General features: G+C 34.1%; 1 protein-coding gene across 4 annotated transcripts in view; it reads right to left on the bottom strand.

Annotated features, from left to right (window-relative positions):
- Positions 1–2,226: 2,226 nt before the first annotated feature.
- Positions 2,227–26,213, bottom strand: part of LOC126750738 (N-acylneuraminate-9-phosphatase) — a 97,634-nt gene continuing 73,647 nt past the window's right edge. The window contains exons 3-5 of one of the 4 annotated variants that reach the window (XM_050460454.1): positions 2,790–2,981; positions 2,479–2,724; positions 2,227–2,425 (exon numbers count right to left, since the gene is read on the bottom strand). In XM_050460454.1, coding sequence (XP_050316411.1) covers positions 2,379–2,425; positions 2,479–2,724; positions 2,790–2,981 — 485 coding nt within the window. In that variant the 3' untranslated portion in view covers positions 2,227–2,378. Of the gene's footprint in view, positions 2,725–2,789; positions 2,982–26,213 lie in introns of those variants that run through there. The other 3 variants (XM_050460452.1, XM_050460451.1, XR_007665810.1) reach the window with 3 other exon arrangements.

The raw sequence follows: 26,213 nt of genomic DNA, 5'->3' as shown, positions 1-26,213 counted from the left end.
ACTTTAGTGATCTAGGGAATAAATCTTTGATGGACGATTATCTACACAAATAGAAAAGTAATCGATACAATATGCCTCGGGTGCCACTGTAAGTAATTAAAGGAGCTTAGAGTCCCCTATTGCCTCTCCGGCTTAAGCTTCTTAACAGTGGAGCAATTAGATAGTGATCCAAAATTTATTATGACAACTTAATATGATAACAGATTTCATGCTTAAATATAAGAAAATTATTTCTTAAAACTTAACAACCCCAGTTATCAAATTCTATGATCTAGCACAGGCCGTTTATGGGTAAAAATATATCGCAAACTAAAAAAAAAAAACAAAAAAAACTAGCAATTTATATTCAAAGCAAAACTAAAAGCGGTATGATTAAACGGACGGGGTGACGAATTTTATACAAGCGGTTTCGACATTCGAGTAGTAAAGCCATAACTTGGCACCAACAAGCAAAGTAAGATAAACTAAATCAGCGTTTACTCCTGCTTTTATTAATAAACTGCCAACAAATGTCAACAATAAAAAGAAATACTTATGAAAACCCGGAAAATACTGTATACTTTGCTTGCACCCTACGCTAAGACTCTACTGCAACCAATGTGTCAGCCTTATGGACCTGGCACCTTTTTATATGCACGGCACGAATTTAGTAACGCACATTTTTACAAACCACCTTCGGGATTATCACTCGGGTCAAAAAATTGCAATTGAGGAAACTCAAAGGGTATTGAATTTTTCATCGGGAAAATGGTATGAATGAACAAGAAGTGACATTATATGGTAAGCAAACTTAATCTCAGTTCTTTAAGCTAGATATTTTAGACAAAAACAGGGAGACAAGTGTTGGCTAACTCTGCCCGAGAAAACAAGGCTTTTCAGGAAACTATACTATAGTTTATTTTATCATGCTTACTACACAACCAGTCATGTCCCTTTTAGGAGGCCTTTCTAAGGTATGCAAGCTTTAGAACTTGTGTAAAAGGAGATGTAAACAATCCATAAATAATGAAAGAAAATTCATGAAAATGATAAACAAAAACTCTAGTGATGAAAAACTATCGTTTCTAATAACTAGGACTGAAAATAACGAAGACCAGAAATCACAACACCGTTGGCAGACGGCTGGGTACTAATTGACTAGTTAGTTTTTTCAAATTGAAAGAACTCTATCCATTATCTCAAAGAGACCTACGTAAGTAAAGAAAAAATAAAAACCCTAAGTCTCAGTCTCAAAATATTTTTGATATGTCCCGAAGGTTACACGTTTCGCTTAAGAAAGCATCATCAGACCTTATAAACTAGTAATAACACGAGATGATCTACTTAGTACTGATACACACAACTTAGCTTGTCATCTCGCTTAGTACTGACATACACAACTTAGATGGTCAGTACTAAGCAGGTCATCTCGTGAGTTTCTCAAAAAAATATTTTGAGATCGAGACTTAGGGTTTTTATTTTTTCTCTGACTAGTTAGTACCCAGACTCAGAAACCTCTTTAAATCGCTTTATCTACCTAGATTAAAAGAGATACATTATATATAGATATATTATATAATCTATTTTTATTTATGTAGCTTTTTTGCTAAATAAAGATTGTTATTATTATTTGTATAACTTATAGTTGCTAGTTACCTACATAGATAAGGCTTTGAGAAACACATCACTTTTAGATAAATTATTCATTTCAGGATTCAAATGTTAACGCTTCAAAACAATTTAAAATCTCTGGTAAAATAGTGCCTGAGTTAATAATTGTTTCTAAAAACAAAATCTTGTAACTTCGTTGCGCTCTGATGCATGCGACGCATTGGACTTCAGTTGCACTCGATTTTTTGCATTTTCTGTGCAGGGCCATCAAACGATAGGCCTGTATGTTTTAAAGCTAATAAATATCTACCTAAACTGTTTCTCAATCTTTGTTTTTTTTATTTGAATGTCAGCAACAAAAATGTTTTAAGAATAGGCCCTGAAGTCAGCAACATTTAGAGTTTGATCATTAATGTTATTTTAAAGCAAATTCATCAGTCGAATTATTATTAAGAAAATTTTAGTCAGCACTGTAAATTTTATCATAGTTTGAGAGTCACACCCATATTTTGACATTTTAAAGTCAGCAACTGAATCATTGCAACTCGGTAATTACATTATAACGACCTAAGATACCTTATGAATTTAGGAAATAAATGAATATCAATTTCGAAAGGACAAAATAAAAACACAAAATTAAAAATAGAATTGTATTTTTACATATAAAATCCTCTTTTTTACGATTATAACCTATTTGAACTAGATTTGTACTTATGATGCACCAAAATACTGCAACTAAAACAAAGATTCTGACCTCCAGCACCACAGCTACATGCTAGCTACCATCGCTAGCGTTCGAGTTCGAGTCCTCTTCCAGATAAAATACCCTGGAAAACTGCTTTAAATTCTTCGGCTTCTGATCGAAGAACCATCTAGAATCTTCATTACCATTCAGCACTTTCTTCAACTCCTTTACGTGTTTGATTATATAATCGGGTTGAGGATCACTTTTGACCAAATTATAACCAGAAGTCAACGGAATCCAGACTGTTCCAGCTAATCCAGCTTCTAGCCCTCCTTGGATGTCGGTTTCTAGTTTATCCCCCACCATTAGGCAGTCCTTTGGGTGGACATTCAGGTACTCACAGGCTTGGAAAAAGATGTTTTTATCGGGTTTTTCGTAGGGAAGGTCACCTGGAACAAGATACATAATAGCAGTGTTTTTCATTTCTTAAAGATATTGTATGTTAAACTATTACCTGATACAAGTATTAAATCGAAATATTCCCTGATGTCCAGTTTGTCGATTTTCTCCCACTGCGCCGCCGAAGTCCCATTGGTAATGAGCGCAATTTGGTACTTCTTGCGCAGAGTCTCTAGGAGGTTGATGATTTCTGGAGTTAACGCCAAGTTCTCGTATCTCTGGTGTAGCCAAAGCTTATAAATGGTATCTAAAAAAACATAAATCCTTAAAAAAATCAGATAAAAAATTTAAAAAAAAGTAAAGAAATAAAGCAAAACGCTTTTAAGTCATGTCATATATTTAATATCGTTCCAGAATGACAAACTTAAGTAAAATTATTGTCTTCTCCACCCCTTAAGGCTACTACCAAATGCAGCACAGTTCCAGCCTTCAGTTTGTAACTATTAATCGTTTTGTCGTCTTTCATTTGTTTGCCCTGGAAGATCAACCGTTGCTGCTGAGGTGGAATACCTTCGCGCTCCTCTAACTTTTCCTTTAAAGCTACAAAATTATCACTGTAGACTCCCACGGACAAGAAAAAAATCGAACTTACTTAACACTTTATCAGAGGGTTCTACATCGATCATCCGCTCATCGCCAGTTAAGGTGACAACCTTGATTATCATTGAAGCCGGGCCCCTGGGTCCAAGGTACACATTTGTGAAGATCCACTACGGATTTTGTATATCGGCAAGTTGCTTACATCGAAAGTGTCATTATGACAGAATGGGAGATCGAAATAGGTTAACGAAAATGGTGGTCGTATTTAAATTTACACCTGGAGAGTTTGAATTGATATTAAGGGTGCAAGAGATCTTAAATCAATTACGCAAAATCACTTGAACCTAAAATTTATTGAGTAACTGCGATTAGCCGAGTTAAATCAGAGAAAAGAACAAAGCAGTATCATCTAATCCTTTGGTATTTAGCTGCCAATGAAAGATGCGAGTGACGACTCTCCCTGTGCAGAACTGTAGCTGATTCAATATATTTCCTTTGGAAGCCAGAATTGAGGTGTTTATCTTGAGCAGCCACTGATTATTAGGTTATAGCAACCGAAACATTTTTGACAACTCCCGTATAATATGTCTGAGACTATTTTACTGGGAAGGTGAACGTTAACACTTAAGAGAAGTTATTAACATTTGCATCATGTTAATCATTCAATTAACAAATATAAAAGCTAGTAATAGTATCCTGGCTAGTAACAACGAACATGACGGTGTCAATAATGAAACGCCCCTGTTTTCCATTTCGGTTGCTACATGGAAAAATTACTTCTTCAGAAAAAGAACAAGCAATGAATTCTAATGTCGAAACTGTCATTTTCTCTTTGAAACGTAATAATTTGAAGGAACCTTATCAAAAATCAATTTACCAAAAAGAAACGCCCAATTAAAAATATTAACCATTAGTCAGTTTTCTATTGATATCATCAACATGGCGGCGAGTGCACGATATTATAAAATTACAAAATTCTATTGATTAACATTTCGGTTGCTACTTTCTTTAAAAAGAAGAATATACATTTTAACCATAAATTTCAAATGTATTTTGATTGACAATACAGTTGCTTACAATACATTGTAAAAAGGTTTTTAAAACAGAAAAGCAGAAGAATAAGATTTTATCATTGGCGTTTTAAAGTTTTTCTTAGTTATGTTTGGAGTAAACATGTGCTAAAAATTCATACAACGACAAAATCCACATTTGTTCAAAATCAAGAAACATTTAAATAGCAACATAGCATCGTTTCCGTGATGTCACATTAGTGCAGTAAAAACGCGGTCGAAAGACGCTTATTTATCGATTTTTTTTTGAAGGTATAACCAGATCAAATCTATACTATCTTATTAGGCATGTTTATTGGCATCTGAAATCAAGTTTTACGACATCGCTAGGGTGACCTCAAAATCGCGGTAATTTTGAAACTCAACTTTTTAACACATAACTCGCTCTATCTCAAAAACCGCTCTACCTACTAAAATGATTTTTTTAAATTTTGAAACGCATCTCTTTGCGCACATATTGCAATAGAAAAAACTAAAGTAGCGTATTTTTTTGTTTATCAAAAAATTTAAAAATTGTGCTGGTGACCGTTTATTGAGAGACTTTTTTCAGCAATCGAAAAACTTTTTTATTTGAAGGAATTTTACCATACAGTTCGGGGTTCCAATCGCAGGAACACTTTCGAGGTTGTCCTGCGGCAACTTTCTACTAACTGCGCGCACTGCAAGTACGCTTTACTAGGTATTTATTATATTGAAATTTTTAAGTTGAAATACCTATTTATTTGAACAGTTGATACCCCAAAATTTAAAATTCGAAAAATTGGCATGCATAATATTTTTAAATGCGTCTAGTATACAAATAAACCGGCGCGGCATCCCGGCAATCCTGCGCACTCCGTTTCGTTGAGATTAGTGGCGAGTCGAAAAAATTTAAATGTGCTTTTTTAGTTTTTCAAAGACGCTAAACTTTCACGTAAGTTGTTTTTATGACTTCTTGCGTTTTTTTACGAAAATAATATTAAAAATAAGAATCAAAGACGATTAATGTGCGCATATAGTATATAAGAGTGAGTAGTTGTGTTTTAGTCAGTATAATATAGTGAATGAGTGGTTCTAAACATTGAAGAGATGGATATAAAATGTATTTTTGTGGCAAATCTGTAGAACAAGGCGATAGTTTGGTAGTTCAGAATCTTACCAAAACCGGCCTGGAGACAATACTTCAGGCAGCAGAAAAAAGAAAGGACACTTACGGGAAAAAATTATTGAAAATGAAAAAGGAGATTTTGGATGGTTGGATTAAACTTAAATTTCATGTTGCCTGTAGAAAAACCTATACAAGTACTGTGGATGCCCGTTTACCTTTTTGAATAAAACCAAGCTGATTTCCACTTAAATTTTTATTTATTGTGAGACACGTATAAAAAATGACGCTTATCGTTACGCCCAAATTTTTCCTATATTAAACTGGATGGGAAGCGCGGTTGCCGCGTTTAACCCAAAGGAGTTAGATTTTGGTATTTAAAGGTTTACAAGTACAAATTTCATAAAGAGTCCGTGACATACCGCCGGCCCTTGAAAACTAAAGTCTTTTAAGGATTAAATGTCTAATGGTAATAAGCACAACTTCTGCACAACACGTGTAATATCACCACCAGCAGTTCGAACCGTTACAACCCGTAAAAGTCCGTCTTCTCCTGTATGAGTCTGCGTCACTCGTCCCAAGCGCCAATGTAGGGGAGGAAGGTTGTCATCCATAACCACAACCATGGAACCAATCTTCAGTGTGTTTTCTTCCTGCTTTTCTTCCTGCCATTTAGATCTTTGCTGGAGACCAAGTAAGTAGTCCTTGGACCATTTCTTTCAAAAAATTTGAAACGTTTTCTGGAGTTCTTGAAACTGGTTCAGACGATTGGACGGTAAGTCGGTAAGGTCGTTTTCGGGAATAGATAGTAGAGGACTACCAATCAGAAAATGACCGGGGGTAAGACAGGAATAGTCTAAGGGATCCTCGGACAAGGGAGTGATTGGTGAAGAATTCATTATAGCCTCTACCTGAGCAAAAAGTGTGGTAAGTCCTTCAAAGGTCAAACTATTTTTTCCGATCACACGAATAACATGATATTTAGCACGCTTAACAGCGGACTCCCAGAGGCCACCATGGTGAGGAGCTCGGGCTGGAATGAAATTCCATTTAATTGAATTTTTTAACAAAAAGTCGGATATATCGGGAGATTGGACAAATCTAGGAATTGATACAATTATTGATTTTAATGCGTTATTAGCGCCCGTGAAATTCGTTCCGTTGTCACTATGTATTGCCCGACATAAACCTCGGCGTGCCACAAATCTTTTCAGAGCACTAAGAAATGCATCAGTACTAAGATCTCCCACGGCCTCTAAGTGTACAGCCTTAGTTGTGAAGCAAATAAATATGCAGAGATAAGCTTTAATAATTGAACGATTGCGCAGCTTACCATCTTTAATGAAAAATGGGCCTGCAAAGTCTATACCACTTACATAAAATGGACGATACTGAGTAATGCGATCAAAAGGTAAGTTACCCATTTTCTGAATCATTCGTTTGGGGTTCACTCGGAAGCCAGTTATGCAATTTTTTAAAATACTACGAATTGTTCTACGGCCCTGAATAATCCAATATCTTTCCCTTAAAGAAGTTAATATGGATAAACTTCCTGCATGTAAATTTTTGTGGTGTTCATTTTCAATAATAAGTTTGGTAAGGGGATGTTTAGGTGCTAGAATTATTTGATGTTTTGATTCATAAGAGAGATTTGCTTTGCATACGACCACCAACCCTTAATAATCCATCTGGTCCTATAATAGGACTAAGCGATAATATTTTAGATTTTTTATCGATATGAGTGGAATTCTTAAAACATTTTAATTCTCTTGGAAACATTTCCTCTTGCCCTAATTTTAAAAGTATAGTCATTGAATTCTTAACTTCATCAACCGTCAATGCCTCTATATTTTTATGACTTTTATCTTTACAGTTTCGATAAAATCTATAACAGTATGCTATTACCCGCTGAAGACGATATAATTTTGAAATTCTATTAAAAATTTCAAATTTATCATTCTCAATTACAATAAATGTTTTAGCAGATTTAATTTCTGGAATAATTTCAGGAATTTCACGATTATTTGGCCAACACGAAGCATCAACATCTCTTAGCCATTCGGGGCCAAACCACCATAAATTACAATCCTTTAAATTAATAACTGTGGTACCGCGAGATATCAGATCCGCAGGATTTTCATTTGTCGGAACGTGTTTCCACTGCGATATTTTAGTTCGATTTTGAATATCAGAAACTCGGTTCGCGACGAAAATTTTAAGACTACTGGGACATAACGATAACCAACCCACAACAATCATACTATCAGTCCAAAAATACATGTTGTCGATCTTAATTCTTAATGATCTTTGAACCTTTTCGACAAGTTTTGCTGCTAAAACAGCGCTGCAAAGCTCGAGTCTGGGGATTGAGATTGTTTTTAAGGGTGCTACGCGCGATTTACTACATAATAATTGGGTAGAACACTGATTATTTTTATCGATCGACCTTAAATAAATACATGCGCCGTACGCAGATTGTGAGGCGTCACAAAATGAATGCAATTCGATTAATTAATTTTCGATTTTTTTACCTCCAAAGAGTACGTTTCCATAGGTTATTATAACCATACGGCCGAAGGACCATTAGATGTGGATGCCCGTTTACCTTTTTGAATAAAACCAAGCTGATTTCCACTTAAATTTTTATTTATTGTGAGACACGTACAAAAAATTACGCTTATCGTTACGCCCAAATTTTGCCTATATTAAACTGGCTGGGAAGCGCGGTTGCCGCGTTTAACCCAAAGGAGTTACATTTTGGTATTTAAAGGTTTACAAGTACAAATTTCATAAAGAGTCCGTGACAAGTACCCAAATATTGGACTCCTATATTAACCACGAAAGAACCTGTACCGGAAAATCTTCGAAGTGCTCTATCAATTTGCTGTTCCGACAGAGGCTGCACCACCCGATGTGTTTGTGTAACACATGGCTTGAAATGTTGCTGCCAATGCAAATGCAAATCGTGCAGCAATAAAATGAATTTTGAAAATAAAATATCTGATTCGGAATCGGAAATGTACTAAATTTTGGAAAGTAAAAAACTAATGTAACGAGTGCCTTTTATTTATGGAGAAAAGTTTTACATGCAGCAAGTGCATGGAAGCAAACCGTTCATAAGAACTACCCTCATTTCGATTTATCCTCAGAACGCCACTCCGACTATTTTTTTTTCATCTTCTTAGAAGTTGTTTTCCTTGTCAACCCTATTTTCTGCCTTTTATTTAATCCAAATCCAAATTAAAATCGTATTACATCGAAATCACTAACCGGCACGTCAGACAGAAACGTACTACAGTAAACTGAACAGACTGTTACAGTAGTAAAAAGTGCAGTTAAATTAAGTACAGTACAATAAAGTACAGTTAGTAAAAAGAAGAAATTGTCTGTGACTACAACCCGCGGTGAGTGGAATAAATCCCTTTTCAGTTGGCGCGCAATCACTTGCGATTTGAGCTCCGAATTCAAAAATCGATAAACTCTATTAGAGATAAATGGTTGCAGTTTCTTTTAAAAACTTTTTTAATGTGTCTGCTACATTTTCTTCCAGACTATATGGTAAAATTCCTTTAAATAAAACAGTTTTCGATTGCTGAAAAAAGTATCTCCATAAACGGTGACATTTTTTAAATTTTTTGAATAACAAAAAAAAACACTACCTCAATTTTTTCTATTGCAATAAAGGCGCAAAGAAATGCGTTTAAAAATTAAAAAAAAAATATTTTAGTAGCTAGAGCGGTTTTTGAGATAGAGCGAGTTATGTGTAAAAGTTGAGTTTCTAAATTATCGCGTTTTTTCAATATATAAAAAATCGGGACACCCTAGCGATGTCGTAGAACTCGGTTTCAGATGCCCAGTAATATTCCAATAATTTAGTATATGACTTATCTGGTTATACCTCGAAAAAAAACGCGAGAATTCGAGCCGGTTTTTACTCCGCTACATATACAAAGCGCCACTGATCAAAATTCGGTCAAAGAGAAGAAAAGAGGTGTGCAAACCCTAACCACCAATATCAAATAGAGATTTGATTGACGTTGCAGTTGCTACATAGTAAAAAGATTTTTAAACATGAAAAATTAAAAACATGTTAAAAAATTCAATCATTCATTCGACATCAAGCAACGTATGCAAAAAAAACAACAACGTTTTCATGACGTCACAAAAGAGCAACGAAGAAAGGTGCAAATATGGTTTCCACACTTCTTTAAAATTTCTCTTTGAAAGTATTTGAATCAGGAGCCCTTTGTATGCAAAATGTCAAATTTATAATATCTGCGGATACGCGGGAAATTACGAAAAATTATTATAAGAATTCATATGAGTGGAGAATTAATTGATTGCGGCTACTACATGGTACAAAGACTTTTGAAAAGAAAAGAATATGAATCCTAGCCTCAAATGTCAAAACTGCCATTTTCTCTCGAAAAAAGAATATAGAAGCTATAATAACCATGATATTATATTATCAAACAATATTTATTAAAAGTAAATAAGCTTAGAACATTGAAAGGCTAGAATTAGCATTGGCGCAAAACTATGGGCAGTTTGTTTGCTTGCAACATCTCTGACGCAATGATGTCAAATGGTTATGTAGAAAAGGCAAAAAAACACAATTTACAATATAATAAAAATTTGTCACTTATTTTGACAGCCGCAAAACAATACTATTCCTCTTTAATAAAATATGAAGCATTTTTTCTCATAAAATATGATAAGATGCTCTATAGAGAAGTCAACATTCAAAGTTTAATAAACGTAGATAATGTATATTAGAGAAAAAAGCAACAATATCGCGACGCCGCTCGATCGCATTGTTGATTCCATGGAAACAACTAATCTTTACCAGTGATGTCGTCAAAAGATATTTACATGATAAATATTTATTATTAATAGATAGATTGCCATAAATTGAGGGGCTTAGATGCTAAGGGGTACAAGTGACAAAATTTTAAAAAATGAGTTAAGTTCATAGAATAAATCTTCATAGTACCAAAAACTTTGTGGCAAAGAGATACAAGTGAATATTGCTACTGGTGGCGCCATCTCGTAAAATCCCTTTTAACTACTCAAACAATATTTAAAAATAATTAGTGGCGAGGGGATACAAGTGCATTTGTACCCCTTTGCCTGTAAGGTGTTTTTAGTAAATTGTTTAGCATCATTGCAAATCGAGCTCGTAAAAAAGTTGTTAAAATGAGTGAAATAATAACGCGTATTTCAAGTAAGTACCTATTTATATATTTTAAAAAAAAAATATTATTGCCTTAGTCTAAGAAACTGCTGTGATTTCAAAATTAGATTTATTGCAATAAATATTAAAAAAGTTGGGTTATAATTTTCGCAGAGTTAATATTTTATGTTTTTATTGACATGTTGATGTTAGTCAGATTTTATTAATTTGTAATTAGGGTTTAAACTTATGCAAATGGTGTTAGATTTAAGAAACTTTTTCTTCAAAATAAGAGTGTTGGCAAAACAGGAACCTCTTTTATTTTATGCAGAATTGTAGGGCACTCTTTTTAACTTGATTCATATCAATAATGTTCTTGGACCCGCAAGTTAAGAATTTATTCGACTATACATATACTAGTTTGCAAGTAAACTTATATAGGATCAAAATTTTGGATATAAAAAAAGCACTGATTTTTTGAATCTAGAAAAATATTATAAAATAATACTTAGGTACATTATGCAATTATGCATAATTTCGCTTTTTTCTAGCAATTTGCCTGCTGCTGTTTGCTGTTTCTTTTTGTAGTCTCATATTTTTTAGGTGATCAAGAACAAGATGATCCAGATCGCAACATCAATTTCCTACCACACAGCTCTGATGAGGATGAAACAAGTTCAAGTAGTTCTGAGCACGGTACTGAAGCGAATTCAGACAATTTAACCATTTCGGAGGAAACCAGAAAACCTAGTAAAAGAAGGATAAATCCGGAACAATGGAAACGTTTGCAAGCTAAAAAAAGAAGAAATAGTGGCCTAGAGTATGTGGGACAAAAAGGGGAAGTTCACGTTTGTAAGCAAGTGCAACCTTATCCCCATTCCTGTCGTTATAAATGCAAGGACTTTTCTATATAAATATATAAAATAAGCGACTTGCTATTTTTACAAAATTTTGGGAATTGCAAAACTGGAATCTTCAGACTTCTTTTTTCTATTCATGTATTGGAGTAAGTGCTCCTCGCCGCAGACTTCAAGGAGCCATAAGTCATAAGACGGTCAGCACAACAATAAAATTAACTGGGAAACGTGTATGCAAACAGTTTTTTTTTGCGTACTTTGAATATAAGTAACAAACGGTTAACCAACGTTATATAAAAAAAATCTGATTCTCCCACTGGTATAGCACACACTGACAAAAGAGGCAAACATTCCCCTTCTAACAAGTTTGATATTTTTCTAACAAACTTTGTAAAAAACATATTACCTCGTTTCCCAAATTTAAGAGCCATTACACAAGTCATTATAATCCAAATCGAAAATATCTGGATTCTGCTTTAAATGTCAACAAAATGTATGACCTGTACAAAGAGTTTTGTAATCAACACAATAAAACGCTTGTAAAGATCAGCTATTATCGCCATATCTTTAATACTTGCTTTAATTTAAGCTTCCATAGACCTTATACAGATACTTGTAAATTACGTGACCAGCTTAGTAATACAATAAAAAATGGAAGACCAGAGGATACCGCGGTTGCAAAAGTCAATAAAGAAGTTCATCTTAAGAAAGCAGAGAAAGCTCGACAGGCTAAAAATAAAGCAAAAGCTGAAAGTTCTGCTGATCGAGTAGCCATTTGCTTTTATCTGCAAAAGACCCTATCGAGGCCTTTACTGACTAATAGCAAAGTATTTTACCTAAGACAGTTGTGGACTTATAATTTTGGTATACATGACCTTGCTAAGGGTCAAGCATAGATGTTTATGTGGCATGAAGGAGAGGCATCAAGGGCATAAGGAGGGGCTGGGGAAATAATTTCATGTCTTCTAAAGTTTATTTTAAGCTTACCGCGCACCGTCAAACACAATGATGCGTTTAGTGACAATGCAGGGGGACAGAACAAAAACAAGCACATTATTAGTGAACTTATTACTATAATTGGATCTTTGGGAAATAGTGATTCAAATGTTGATGATGGCATATCTAATAATTTTATTAAGAATTATAACAGATACTTGATAGTGCCTCTTTTACATCTGGTAAATACTATCTTTGGGTCTGGAGTTTACCCTGAAATTTTAAAAAATACAATCGTTATACCACTTCATAAATCAGGCCCAAGGGATGAGTTAAAAAATTACAGACCCATAGCTCTCACCAACAGCATAAGTAAAGTTGTAGAAAAATGTATTAAATTGAGATTATGTAATTATATTGATAAAAATAACCTACTTAATGCAAATCAATATGGTTTTAAAACGGGACTGGGAACTGAGGATGTTTTAGTCAGGGTAGCTGACGACATAATAAATGCTTTTAACACCAATACAAAATGTATGACAATCTTCCTGGACCTGGCTAAGGCCTTTGATACTGTGCCGCACCACATCTTGATGGAACGCTTAGAAGCTAAAGGTATAAGAGGAATACCATTAAATTTATTAAAATCATTTCTTGAAAATCGTTACCAGCAAGTTAAGATAGGCGAGATTCACAGTAGTAAAATTCCAGTGAGGTGTGGTGTGCCACAGGGCACGGTCCTTGGTCCAATATTGTTCACTCTCTATATGGATAGTATATTTTCGGTAATAACAAGTGTGCAAGTTGTCTGTTACGCTGATGATACAGCTCTCATGGTTGGGGGTGGCACGTGGGATGAAGTGTTTCAAAAGGCCGAACAAGCTCTTGTTGAGGTTAAAAAATGGCTGGATTTTAGTTTATTATCTCTTAATATTGACAAGACTCATTTCATGTGTCACTCCATGACAAAAGCAGGATTACCTTATGACCTTGAGACTATTAAAATTCACGACAATGATGTAGGAATATGAAAATTTGTAATTGTGTGCGGATTAGTGCAGTGGACGAAATTAAATATTTGGGTGTCTACTTTGATAGGCATCTAAAATGGGAGATACATGTGCAATATATCTGTGGTAAACTTAGAAAACTTATGTATAAATTCTATATATTAAGACAATGTTTGTCACGTAAAACAATACTAAATATTTACAAAGGTTTAGTAGAATCAATTATTAACTATGGAATTTGTATCTGGGGAGCCGCCAGTAAAACATTCTTGAATCCTCTTGAAATTACCCAAAAAAAAATTATAAAGATATCTCTTTTAAAAAATATAATGCATCATACCGAGTTACTATTTAAGGAATCTAAATTACTTACCATTACTAAATTATATTTAAAATCAATAATTAGACTCCTTAGTAACCAGAAAACTAACATTAATACATCAACCCACTCAATTGCAACTAGATTTGCACAAAGTAAATCAATGATCTTATCAACTCCAGTGCATTATACCGCAGTTCAGAAAAGTATAGTCTTCTTAGCTCCCAAAATATACAATCAATTGCCTCAGGAACTAAGAAATAAACCATTCTCTAAAATTAAACGGAAAGTTAATTCATGGCTACTAAACCTTCAAAAAGATATACTTCTGACAGTAATATAGATTATTTATAATATTTTATCACAATAGGTATGTACGTAGAATTGCTTGTTCTTTTCTCATTTTCTTGTTCCGACTAACGACAAATAAAAAGCATTTTCTGCTTATATGTATATTTATTAATTGATGAGTATATAGACACACGCACAACTTTTTAAAAGTAATTGTGTGTCTAGTCTTAGGCAAGTATTATGTTGTATATTTTCCTAAAATAAAGAGATTATTTATTATTATTATTATATTATTATTATTATTAAATTTTGGAACTATATTGTATTATATACCCAAATTGAAACTATAGATCACAGATTTTTGGAGTCAGGTCACTCATTCATGGAATGTGACCAAGACTTTGGCCTCATTGTGTTGTTTTTGTCCCCACTGAATGGATGGATGTTGTAGCAAAGTCTAGTAAGAAATTCTTGGTTACCAAAATGAATGAAAATGACTTCAAAAGTATTGCTCCCTTGTGCAATATTAAGAATGATAATGTAAAGGGCTTACGAAAAATGCAATGGCCTCGCTTTGAAAAGCAGATACCTTGTACTTTGTTTTTTAAGGACACACTGATGAATTGTGTTAAAATTCTGATGAAGAATGTCCTTTTGCTATTGTTGACTTGAAAAACCTGCACAAATTTCCTCGGCGATTGAACTCCCATCTCTCCGCCAAGGGCCCGTTAAAATAAAGCTTCCAAAATATAAGAATTTATTGGAGCTTTTACCCTTTGTACCCCCGATACACCACGATTTTTACCGCAACCTAAGACACGACGAAGTTCTAACTCGCCAACGCAATAATATTCTTCAAGTTGAAAGAACCTCTCAGGAATCCCAGGTGGATGTTCCCTCGAAGGATGAAGAAAATATCGAACAAGACCTGGAATCTACGATTAAAAAAATGTTTCTTTCCTAAAAAATAAATGTGTTTGAGTTAATTTTATTTTTGTTTTTGTATTTTGGAATTTTTAAAATACATTAGTGGCAAAGGGAAACAAGTATTAATTTTTATACAAAGGGGTACAAGTGCAAACGTTTTTTCAAAATTCTAAAATTTTTTTATGAAAACAAATACCGAATTTCAAAAAGTCTTTACCGTAAAATAAAAAAAATGTACGAAAATATTGTTAAAAAAAATTCTATGTAATTGCTTTAATGCTGAATTTTTTATTTAAAAATAACTTTTATCTCGATTTTTTCAAAAACATTATTTTGACACTTGTCCCCCTTAGCATCTAAGCCCCTCAATTATAAACAATATTACAGTTTATGAAATCTTTATGCGTTTTTTAACGTACTTCATTAAGTAAAGATACTTATCCAATAAAAGGCATTTTTATGGAAATTAAATATTTTATAATTATTATAAGTTTCTTAATAAGTTTTTATTATTCTACGGTTATGACGACGGTTAGCTCTTGATATGATTTTATGACAATATCGGTATTTAATAATGTTAATAATTTTTTTTTTTGCTTTGAAGATGTTATTTTTGCGCTTAGAATAACATATATCTATTTCTACTTTTTATTTTTAATCCAAAATCTAACATCAATAAGTTAAATTATCATTATGTGTTGATATATAGCTGAAAATTTCCTCTTTTGAAAATGCGTGTAAACTTGACAACAGAGAATCGATGAATATACATGTTGAACTCAAACAAAGTTGTTGTCTACTAATTAACCTAACCTCAATCGGCGTGTTTGTTATAAATTTTCCTGTATTAAATTTCGATTTTTTTTTAGATATAACTAGTTTTTTTGCGTCTAAAGGTTAGAGTTGCCGTTTCAGAGTGTTCCCTCGTGTTATCCTATACGGATGGTGCTTTTTTCCCCCCAAAAAAACAAGTTTTTAAAATCTAACCTTAAAAAGGCCTAGTGTGCAGTTTATCGGGATTTTAAGTGGTGTCAACTGAATTATTTCTGGTACGTGTTTAGTTTGTGACCAGCAATGCACATATAAAGATCCACCCAAGAATCCAGGAGATGTTTTCGGATATCCATGTGACTGGAGCAACTGCAATTGCAGCTGTAAGTCGATCTATTCCTTATATATGTAAAGATTGTACTCCTAAACTCAAAAATTTATTCGTGATGGAAGCACAGATAACCTCTTTGGAGCAACAAATTAAGGCAGTGAGGGTTGAGACCAAGAACATGACAGGATTTTTGGAGAACATGAAGACTCTCAGTGTAGACATTAAAACTATTAAGACATCCTTTGCAAGCTCGTTTGATGAACTGAAAACTGATTTGGCTGCGGTAAAATCTTCAATCACTCAGCAGCATCCTCCTCTGTCTGAAGCTTCTCCGTACATGCGTTTTAACTGAAGTCAACGATACAGCACTGAGGGCTAACAATATTATAGTATAAAATGTACCTGAATCCAATTGTAATAAAATTCAAGACAGAATCCAAGATGATCAGCAAAAGGTATCTGAACTTCTGTTATCTATAAACAAAGAATCGGCTGTAGACAAAATGGGCAAGGTGATTAGATTGGGAAAGCAAAGAGATAATTATGTTCGGCCACTTAAGGTAGTGTTTTCCGAGAGCAGGATAGTTAAGGATATACTGTCGGCTGGACGAAACGTGCCTGGGAATCATACATATAAAATTAAAGGTGATTTAACCATGATGCAGAGAGAGTGCATCAGACGGGTGGTCACTGAACTCAATAGAAGGAGGAATAGAGGTGAAACAAATCTTTCAATTAAATATAAAAATGATGCACCATATATCGCTACGACTACTGATACTTATAAATCTGAGAATACAAGAAAAAACACTGTTTAGCCCCATTACAAGTATTTTGTTTTAATGTTGGTGGTTTGAGGACTAAAATTGAAGAACTCCGTAAACTAGTTTTATGTTCTCAATACAGTGTGTTGGTGTTTGTGGGGAGATGGCTCTCTGATAGATTCTCTGATGCTGAGTTGGCTGTAAAATCATTTAACCTGTTCCGCTGTGATAGATCTCGTGTCACTAGCAGTAAGAACCGAGGTGGGGGAGTATTAATATATATAAGTGATAGAATTAGTTCTAAAAGGATTAAGTTGGCATATGATTCTGTGGAACAATTGTTTATATCATGTAAAGTGGATAACAATAATCTTATTATTGGAGGGGTTTATATTCCCCCTAATTCTGAAATCAGTTTGTATGAAAGCCATTGCCACTCGATAGATATTCTCCGGCAGGATTATTCTGATTACGACTTTTATGTCTTCGGTGATTTTAATGTACCAGATGCTCGCTGGGGGAGTGACAATCTTGGCGCTGTGGTTGAGTGCGGTCCGAACTCTCCAGGTTTAACTCTAGGTCAGTTTTATGCTTATTTTAATTTTTTTCAAAAAATAACAATACCTAATCATAGGTTGGTTTATTTGGATCTGATCTTCCCTAATAAAAGTAATCTTGTAGTAACAGAAGCAATCGACTACCTTTTTGATAAATCTCAAAACCACAAAGCGTACAACTTTCAATTAGATTTGTGTGGTGAATTGAAGCCAAATGTAGAGTATGTAGAATTTTATTATGATTTTAAGCTTGCAGATTATGATGGCATTAATAATTACTTGTCTGGAATTGACTGGACTACAATACTGAACACGACTGATATTAACATAGCTATCTCTCAATTCTATCACATTTTAAACATGGCAATAGCCCTTTTTGTTCCTCTCAAAAGATATAAGACATCTGATTTTCCCAAGTGGTTCTCGGGTGAACTTAAATATCTAGTTACACAGAAGAAGATTGCTCACAAGAATTACATCAGTACTCGTGATCAATCTGATTATGTCACTTTTTCTAATCTCAGAGCTAGGTGCAAAACTTTAACGAATATTTGCTACCGTGATTATATTTTAAATTTAGACCAATTACTGTGTACTGACCCTAAAAGCTTTTGGTATCACCTCAACAGTAGGAAGGCAGTAAATAAAATTCCAAATTCAATGTATTATGGTGTTAATGAATTTTCTGGTTGCGAACAGATAGCGGAGGGTTTTGCCCAGTTTTTTTCAACTTTCTACAATACTAATATAAATAAAAATAACAATTATTTTATGGGTCAACAGGTAGGAGAAAATATGACAATTCCTAATCCCCAACTGTCTGTTGGTTTGATTTTTGATGAAACTTTAAAATTAAAGGCCAAAGTTAGTTCAGGTCCTGATGGGATACCAAAATATTTTTTATAAAAATGTGTCTGTACTGTTTCTCGCCCTCTATTCTTCCTTTTTCAGAAATCCCTTGGCTCAGCACTCTTTCCGTCATTATGGAAGCATAGTTTTGTGGTACCAATATTTAAATCAGATGATAATGACCAAATAGGCAACTATAGGGGCGTTTGCATCCAGTCGGCCATTCCAAAACTGTTGGACAGCCTTATCTACGACCAAATTTATTTCTATTGCAAGGAGCTGTTGCTCGCATGGGTTTAGTTCGGGCAGATCTACGATCACTAACTTGTTGATCTATCAGCAGGATCTGTTGGATGCCTTGAAGAGGGGATGTCAGATGGATGTGATTTATACAGACTTCTCCAAGGCTTTTGATAAAGTCGATCATGGAATCTTGCAGGAGAAACTTTGAGAGGAAGAGGGTTTGGTTTCTCCAATCATATAGTTGCCTGGTTCACAAGCTTCTTGTCAGGCCGGACTCAGCAGGTTAGATTGGGTAGTACTAAATCCAGCAATATCAATGTATGTGCTGGTGTACCTCAGGGTGGACACTGCTCACCATTGCTCTTTAACATTTTCATTAATGATATAGCTACATGTTTTGAAAATAGTGCATTTTTATTGTTTGCAGATGACCTGAAATTTTATAGAGTAATCCAGACTGCCAAAGACCATAAACATGAAGAAATGTAATTATATTAGTTTTCACAAGAGAAGTAAAAAAGTTGTAACATCATACAATATAAAGGGAAGCCCTGTTCGGTATTCTGATACAATCAAGGATCTTGGCATTTATTTTGACGATCATTTAAATTTTAATATACACATAAATAATATAGTGGTTAGGTCCTCCAGGGTTCTGGGTTTTGTTCTGCGTAACTGTAGAGAGCTACCAGTCGAGACCTGTAAGAGAGTGTACATGTCTTTGGTGGTTTCTTTATTGGAGTATGGCTCAATGATATGGTTCCCCTATTACATGAACAGCTGTCTGGCCCTTGAAAGGATTCAGAATAAGTTTTTAAGATTTTGTCTATTTAAATTAAATTTGAAAATACCGAACGATCATGTTTATGATGATGCACGGGAAGTGCTGGCTATGACAACATTGAGAGAAAGACGTATTCGTGGTGATTGAACCTTTGTATTTAAGCTTCTTAATGGTCTGATTGTATGCCCCGACCTTCTCGGTAGAATTAGCTTCAGTGTCCCCTCAAGACTCTTGAGACGAAACCGACTATTTGCTTTGCCTTTTCACAGTACCAACTATGCCACTCACTTTCCTATCGAAAGAACCTTAAATATTATCAACCATGAGGATATTGAAGTTGTGGGCATTGGCTTTTCTAGTTTTAGGAGTCAAATTAGAGAGATTGTGTAAACTCTTCTGTTGATTTTATGTTGGTTGCCTGTAAAAACATATTTGTATATTGAACTATTGAACTTTGTAATATTGTTTTTTTTGTAATGGGGTTGATCCCGTCTATTAAATAAATAAATAAATAAAAATAAATAAATAATTCTAGCCTTTCAATGTTTCAAGTAAATAAAAAATCCTAATATGTATGTTATATCCGATTTTCCCACAACAAATGTCACCTTCACAAAGTCACCCAGTCCTTGGTTCTCACCGGATCAAATAACACTTATCTAAACCAGATAAGTCACTTCCCAGACGCCGGATCAGCAGACACCCACACACACGGTCAACCAAGATGCCTGTTCCCACTGAATCGGCATATTTTACGTATAAATAGGATAACAAAAACTATTGTATAAGATTTTATTAGATTAGACTCTTTAAGTTAAGTCATGATACTGTAATTTTTGATTTTATATAATAAAAATATTTTTTAAAAAGTTAATTTTAAAATCAGTGATATAACAATTGGCGCAGTCGATAGTAGGATCTGACAACGTTGCTAGAACACGAGCATTCTAACTAGTAACGGTGGATCCCTATCCTTTAACAGAAAAAGAACCATAAAAGAATCCCGAAGTCATAATTCTTCACGTCCTGACGTCCTCACTCACGGCGAACTACGGAAGGAACACCTGGTGAAGCCCCTGGTAGTTAAATCGGCGTAGAGAACAAGACGATCAACTAGATGATTTCCTTACTGTAAGTACAATATTGAATCATCACGTGTTTATATTTTATTGTTTTATAATTTTATTGATTGGAATATTTAATCAAAGTTAGTCAAACTGCACGACTATTTAATATTTATGATTTGATTATTCTGTTAATCAGAAAAAGAGAAACTAAACTTCAATAAAAGAAGTATTTAAAAATTTTAAATAACAATACATTTATCTGTAATAACAAATAATTACTTTTTCAATTATTTTTAAGTTAAAATATTTACAAATTGCTTGTAGTTTTATTTTATTTACTATCGATTTATTGATCACCATGACAGACAACGATAATAATGTTGCGAATAATGCTGCAGAAATAGAACCATATAAACTATCAGAAATTTTCTCAATAATTCCTGAGTTTGAAGGAGATCAAATTTTTCTTCAAACATTTCTTAATGCTTGCGATTGTGCTTATAACATGTCCACCAGAAATCAGAAACATCTATTAGTAATTCATATCAAAAATAAATTACGCGGAAGAGCAGCACAGCTAATAAGCTCTAGAAACCCTTTATCATACTCAGAAATAAAGCATCTACTTAACTCTCATTTTGGTGATACTAGAGACCTATCCTCACTCATTCAGGACTTGCAACGCGTTAAACAAATAACAAACGAATCTCCTTTAACATTCCTAAATCGTGTTCAGACCTTAAATGCAAAAATGCATGCAAATATTCAGAAATCTAATTTGTCAACTGACGAAAAACAAGCACAAATAACCCTAATCGAATCAATGGCACTCAGTACCTTACTAACAGGATTAGAACCCAGAATTGGTCATATCATTCGAGCAAGTAACCCAAGAGATCTTTTAGAAGCCCAGGTTCGCATAAGACGTGAACTTCAACTGTCTTACTTTGAAAATCAAAAAGCTGTTAAACCGAACCCTCCTAAACCAATTTCTAATCAACCAATAAACAAAAGACCCAATCTTCAACCACCCAAATGTCATTCATGTGGCCGTATTGGTCATTATGCTAATGAATGTCGCTGACAACAACGACCAAATTATTTTCAAAATGGCAACAACAACAATTTCCAAAGACCCCTCTTTAATAACAATCAGCCTAATCCTATTCAACAAAATAGACCCAATGAACAAAGACCCCACTTTTCATCTTCTAACCCACAACCAAATAATTTTCAATCACGTCCTTCAGTAATACAAAGAAATCCAAATTTAAATCCCGACAAGTTTAGAGCCCATTTTGTCAATCACGATCCTAACTATGAAAATAGCTACCCTAATAACTATTATCAATCACACGAAAGATATGATTTTCCCTCAGAATTCAACCAATACGATCAATCAGCAGATCAGATCGATATCCAAAATTATCAGGATTTTCTATCCCTATCCAATCAAAACCACCCACCAGACCTTACGTCCAATATGACCCACGAATCAGAAAACCAGTCAGAAATGACAGAAATCCAAGACCAAATTCAGACATTGAATCTAGACGATTTCGACCCGTCACTGAATTTCCCGGAACAGAATTTTATGTAAACCCCCTTTTAACAGTCAATCCTAAAAACTTATACTACATTACAGACGCGACAAATACCTTAAAACTATTAATCGATACAGGTGCAGGTATTTCAATATTTAAAGAAAATGCCGTGAAAAATTTTAAACAACGTTTTCCCGAAAAAGTTTCTATCCAAGGTATTACCGCTGAAAAACTTCTTATTACAGAATCGACCCTTGTACCCTTTAAAGTCGGAGACCCACATAAAGTCTATATATACAATTTAGATATTGATTTTGACGGAATCTTAGGTCTTGATTTTTTGGAACATTATAAATGCACTATTGATTTAAACAACAAACAATTAATAACTTATTTTAAAACCGTGCCACTTTACAAAATTGAGAAATCTACAGATTTTAAAGAAGAGAGTTCTTCCTCTAAAAGAAATTATCCAAATAAAATTAATATTCCAGCCAGAACAGAACAAATATTCAAACTTAAATGCAATCTCTCAAATACAGACGCTATTTTATCTAGACAAGAAATCGAAAAAGTCCACATCCCTAATGCTTTAGTTCACATAAATACAAATGGTGAATTTTTTACGTCAATAGTCAATGCTAATGCTATCCCTAAAAGTATAGAATTTTCCGATATTCAAATTGAACCTTTTGTTTCACATACCCTACTAAATTACAATACTTCTGAAATTCAATCCAATTCTTCCAGCAATCGAATTAAGAATATCAAAAACCAACTTCGCACAGAACATCTAAACGAAGAAGAAACTGAACTTATTACTAATCTTTGTCTTGAATACGAAGACATATTTTATCTCGAAGGCGATATACTTTCTTTCACTAATGAAATCAAACATCAAATTGAAACAAATAATGCCAGGCCCATTTTCACTAAGTCCTATAGATACCCTCACGTCCATAAAGAGGAAGTAAAATCTCAAGTAAGCAAAATGTTAGATCAAGGCATTCATTATCAGGCCCTCTATTTCCCCATGGTCCTCCCCAGTTTGGGTTGTGCCCAAAAAAATGGATTCTTCTGGAAAACAGAAGTGGAGAGTAGTCATCGACTACAGAAAACTTAATGAAACTACCGTGGATGATAAATACCCACTACCCAACATCTCTGATTTACTTGATCAACTTGGAAAGTGTCATTATTTCACTACACTTGACCTCGCATCTGGTTTTCACCAGATAGAAATCGACCCCAAAGACATTCCGAAAACAGCATTTTCTGTTGAAAACGGTCATTATGAGTTCATCAGAATGCCGTTTGGTCTTAAAAATGCCCCGTCCACCTTCCAACGCGTCATGGACAATATCCTCCTTGGCATTTTAAATGAACGCTGTCTTGTCTATATGGACGATATAATCGTTTACTCATCCACAATTCATGATCACATTAACCGACTAACCGATGTTTTCAAACGCCTAAGGAAATCCAATCTTAAAATTCAACCAGACAAGTGTGAGTTCCTTAGAAAAGAAGTAGCTTACCTTGGCCATTTGATAACACAAGAAGGAGTAAAACCAAATCCCGAAAAAATTAAATGCATAAAAAATTTTCCAACATTAAAATCTCCGAAAGATATTAAGTCCTTCCTTGGTCTTACTGGCTATTATCGACGGTTTATCCCAAATTTCGCCAAAATTTCTAAACCATTAACAAGATTACTCCAAAAGGATGTACCTTTTGACTTTGATGCAGATTGCAGACATGCTTTCGACGAGCTCAAAAATGCGTTAATTTCAGACCCAATTTTAATATATCCAAATTTCGATGAACCATTCCTTCTAACCACTGATGCGAGTGCATATGCAATAGGCGCTGTCCTATCTCAAGGCCCCGTTGGCAAAGATTTACCCATTGCCTTTGCGTCAAGAACACTATGCAGTGCTGAAACAAAATATTCCACCATTGAAAGGGAACTCCTTGCAATTGTGTGGGCAGTAAAGCAATTTCGTCCATACTTATATGGAAGAAAATTTACTCTAGTCACTGACCATCGCCCTCTCACGTGGCTCTTTTCAATTAAAGACCCCGGAAGCAGATTAGCACGCTGGCGTTTAAAGTTAGAAGAATATAACTACAAAATTATTCATAAACCTGGAAAAGTAAACAAAAACGCGGACGCCCTTTCTAGAATTAAAATTAATCATTTTCAAGATTGCTCAAATTTTCAAAAGAAGATTTCAATTTTCGCTTCAAACGAAGACGATTCTGACTCAACCCTAAGTGCTGATGAAAAATCAGATGAAGTAATAGTAGACGATAAAAAAATAACTGAAGAATATAATAATTTTGCCCATTTATACGAAACAACATCTTTAATTGACTACTCTAAAATCGAAATTTCAAATGAACAACTTTTAGAAAATACTCATAAAAGAATAGTCACCTTTTTTTGGCAAAACAAACTAGAAGAGCTTCATCATAAAATATTAGATGATATCTTTGAAGAAGACGCTAACTTTGGAGCAAACCAAATTAATATATTTTCTAGCAGATCTGTCAAAAATCGAAATTATTTAATAATTCCCCTTCCTTTCGACCCTGAAATGGTAGTTCAGCATTTGTTTTACGTGATTTATACGGGACAAAATAAATTTGATATGTCAATCACTTATTACGTCGAAAACCGCCTTGAATTACCTATTTTAGAAATTTTATCTTACGTTTTCGCCGACAAAGACATTAAAATCAAAATTTGCCAAAATCTCATTAAAACTCCCGACGCTGACGAAATTCCCCAAATTCTAGATCATTACCATCGCGGTAAAACTAACTTACACCGTGGCATTAATGAAACGACACGTCGAATAAAAGAAAAATACAATTGGCCAGGTCTTTCAAAAGACGTTGAAAATCTTATAAAATCATGCGAAACCTGTCAAAAAGTTAAAGCCTGTAGGAAAAACCTAAACAACCCTCTTGTAATAACCGAAACTCCTAAAACACCATTTGAACGTATTAATCTCGATATTTATGAATACCCAACTAGAAATTACGCACTGACCATAAGAGATGAACTCACTAAATTTACGCAGGCATACCCTTTAAGTGACAAAACTGCCAAAACAGTAATCAACACCCTTCTATTATTCTTTCAACATTATGGCACTCCCTTAAGGATCCATGCAGATTATGGCCGTGAATTTGACAATATCCTTATGAAAGATCTTTGCGAACTCTATGAGATAAAACTAACATTTTCTAGTGTAAGCCACCCTCAATCCAATGGCTCAATCGAAAGATTCCATGCAACTTTAGGAGAAATGATTCGGGCTAATCAAGCCGAAAATCCAAACGATCACCCTTTCAACATATTACCATATGCTGTTATTTGTTATAACAACACAAAAAATAAAACACACGGATTCACACCATATGAGCTTATTTTTGGGCATACGTCCTCCAGACCTCCTGAAACCATCTATAACGAAAAAGCTTTAATATCTAAATATGTACGAGACTTAAGCAATCGAATGCAATACTTCTATAAAGTTGCACGATCTAAAACTGATAGAAAAAAAGAAAAAGCTAAGGAACGTTTTGATCAACATCTTTCCCAAAACCCTCCAAACTATCAAGTAGGTAATAAAGTATATATTAAAGAATCTCAAATTGCAAATAAAGCAGCGAATAAGTTTAACGGACCCTTTGAAATTCTCGAAATTCTTAAAAACTCAGCAATTGTATTAAATCCCCAAACAAATCAAAAATCAAAAATAAATTTTGATAGAATGAAACCCTATCATGAGTAAATTCTCTTTCAGATTCTTCGGACTGTTTCCAGTCATCCTTTGCCAATATTCCATAACACTGATCAACAATACCATTGGAATCTTCTTTCACGAAGAATCAAAATTAAAAATTTCTAATAACAAATGGACCCTTCTTGTTTATAAAGATTTAGAACTAATAAAAAATACAATAGAAAATAATGATAAAATACTAAACAACCTGTTAAACACCCTCGATGAAGACGTACCTCGAATGTTAGCTTTTAAGACGGAAGTCCAAACTCACGTTAGTCTCCTTAGACAAATATCAAACTCCATAAATCAAAAATACTCAGACATTATGGTTGACACACGCAAATACATTTTTAGAGAAAAACGTGGATTAATAAACGGTATGGGATCAATTTGGAAATCCATAACTGGAAATCTAGATGCCTCAGACGGTGAATATTTTAATGAATGGATAGACAAACTAGCACGTGACGAACATGAATTAGAGAACCTCTTAAAAAATCAAATTTCCGTAACAACCTCAGTAATAAAGAACTTTAACGCCACCATCCAGAAACTTCAA

The sequence above is a fragment of the Anthonomus grandis genome, chromosome 2, assembly GCF_022605725.1.
Source record: "Anthonomus grandis grandis chromosome 2, icAntGran1.3, whole genome shotgun sequence".
Classification (NCBI taxonomy): domain Eukaryota; kingdom Metazoa; phylum Arthropoda; class Insecta; order Coleoptera; family Curculionidae; genus Anthonomus; species Anthonomus grandis.
This window is presented reverse-complemented; position numbering and strand designations above follow the sequence as displayed.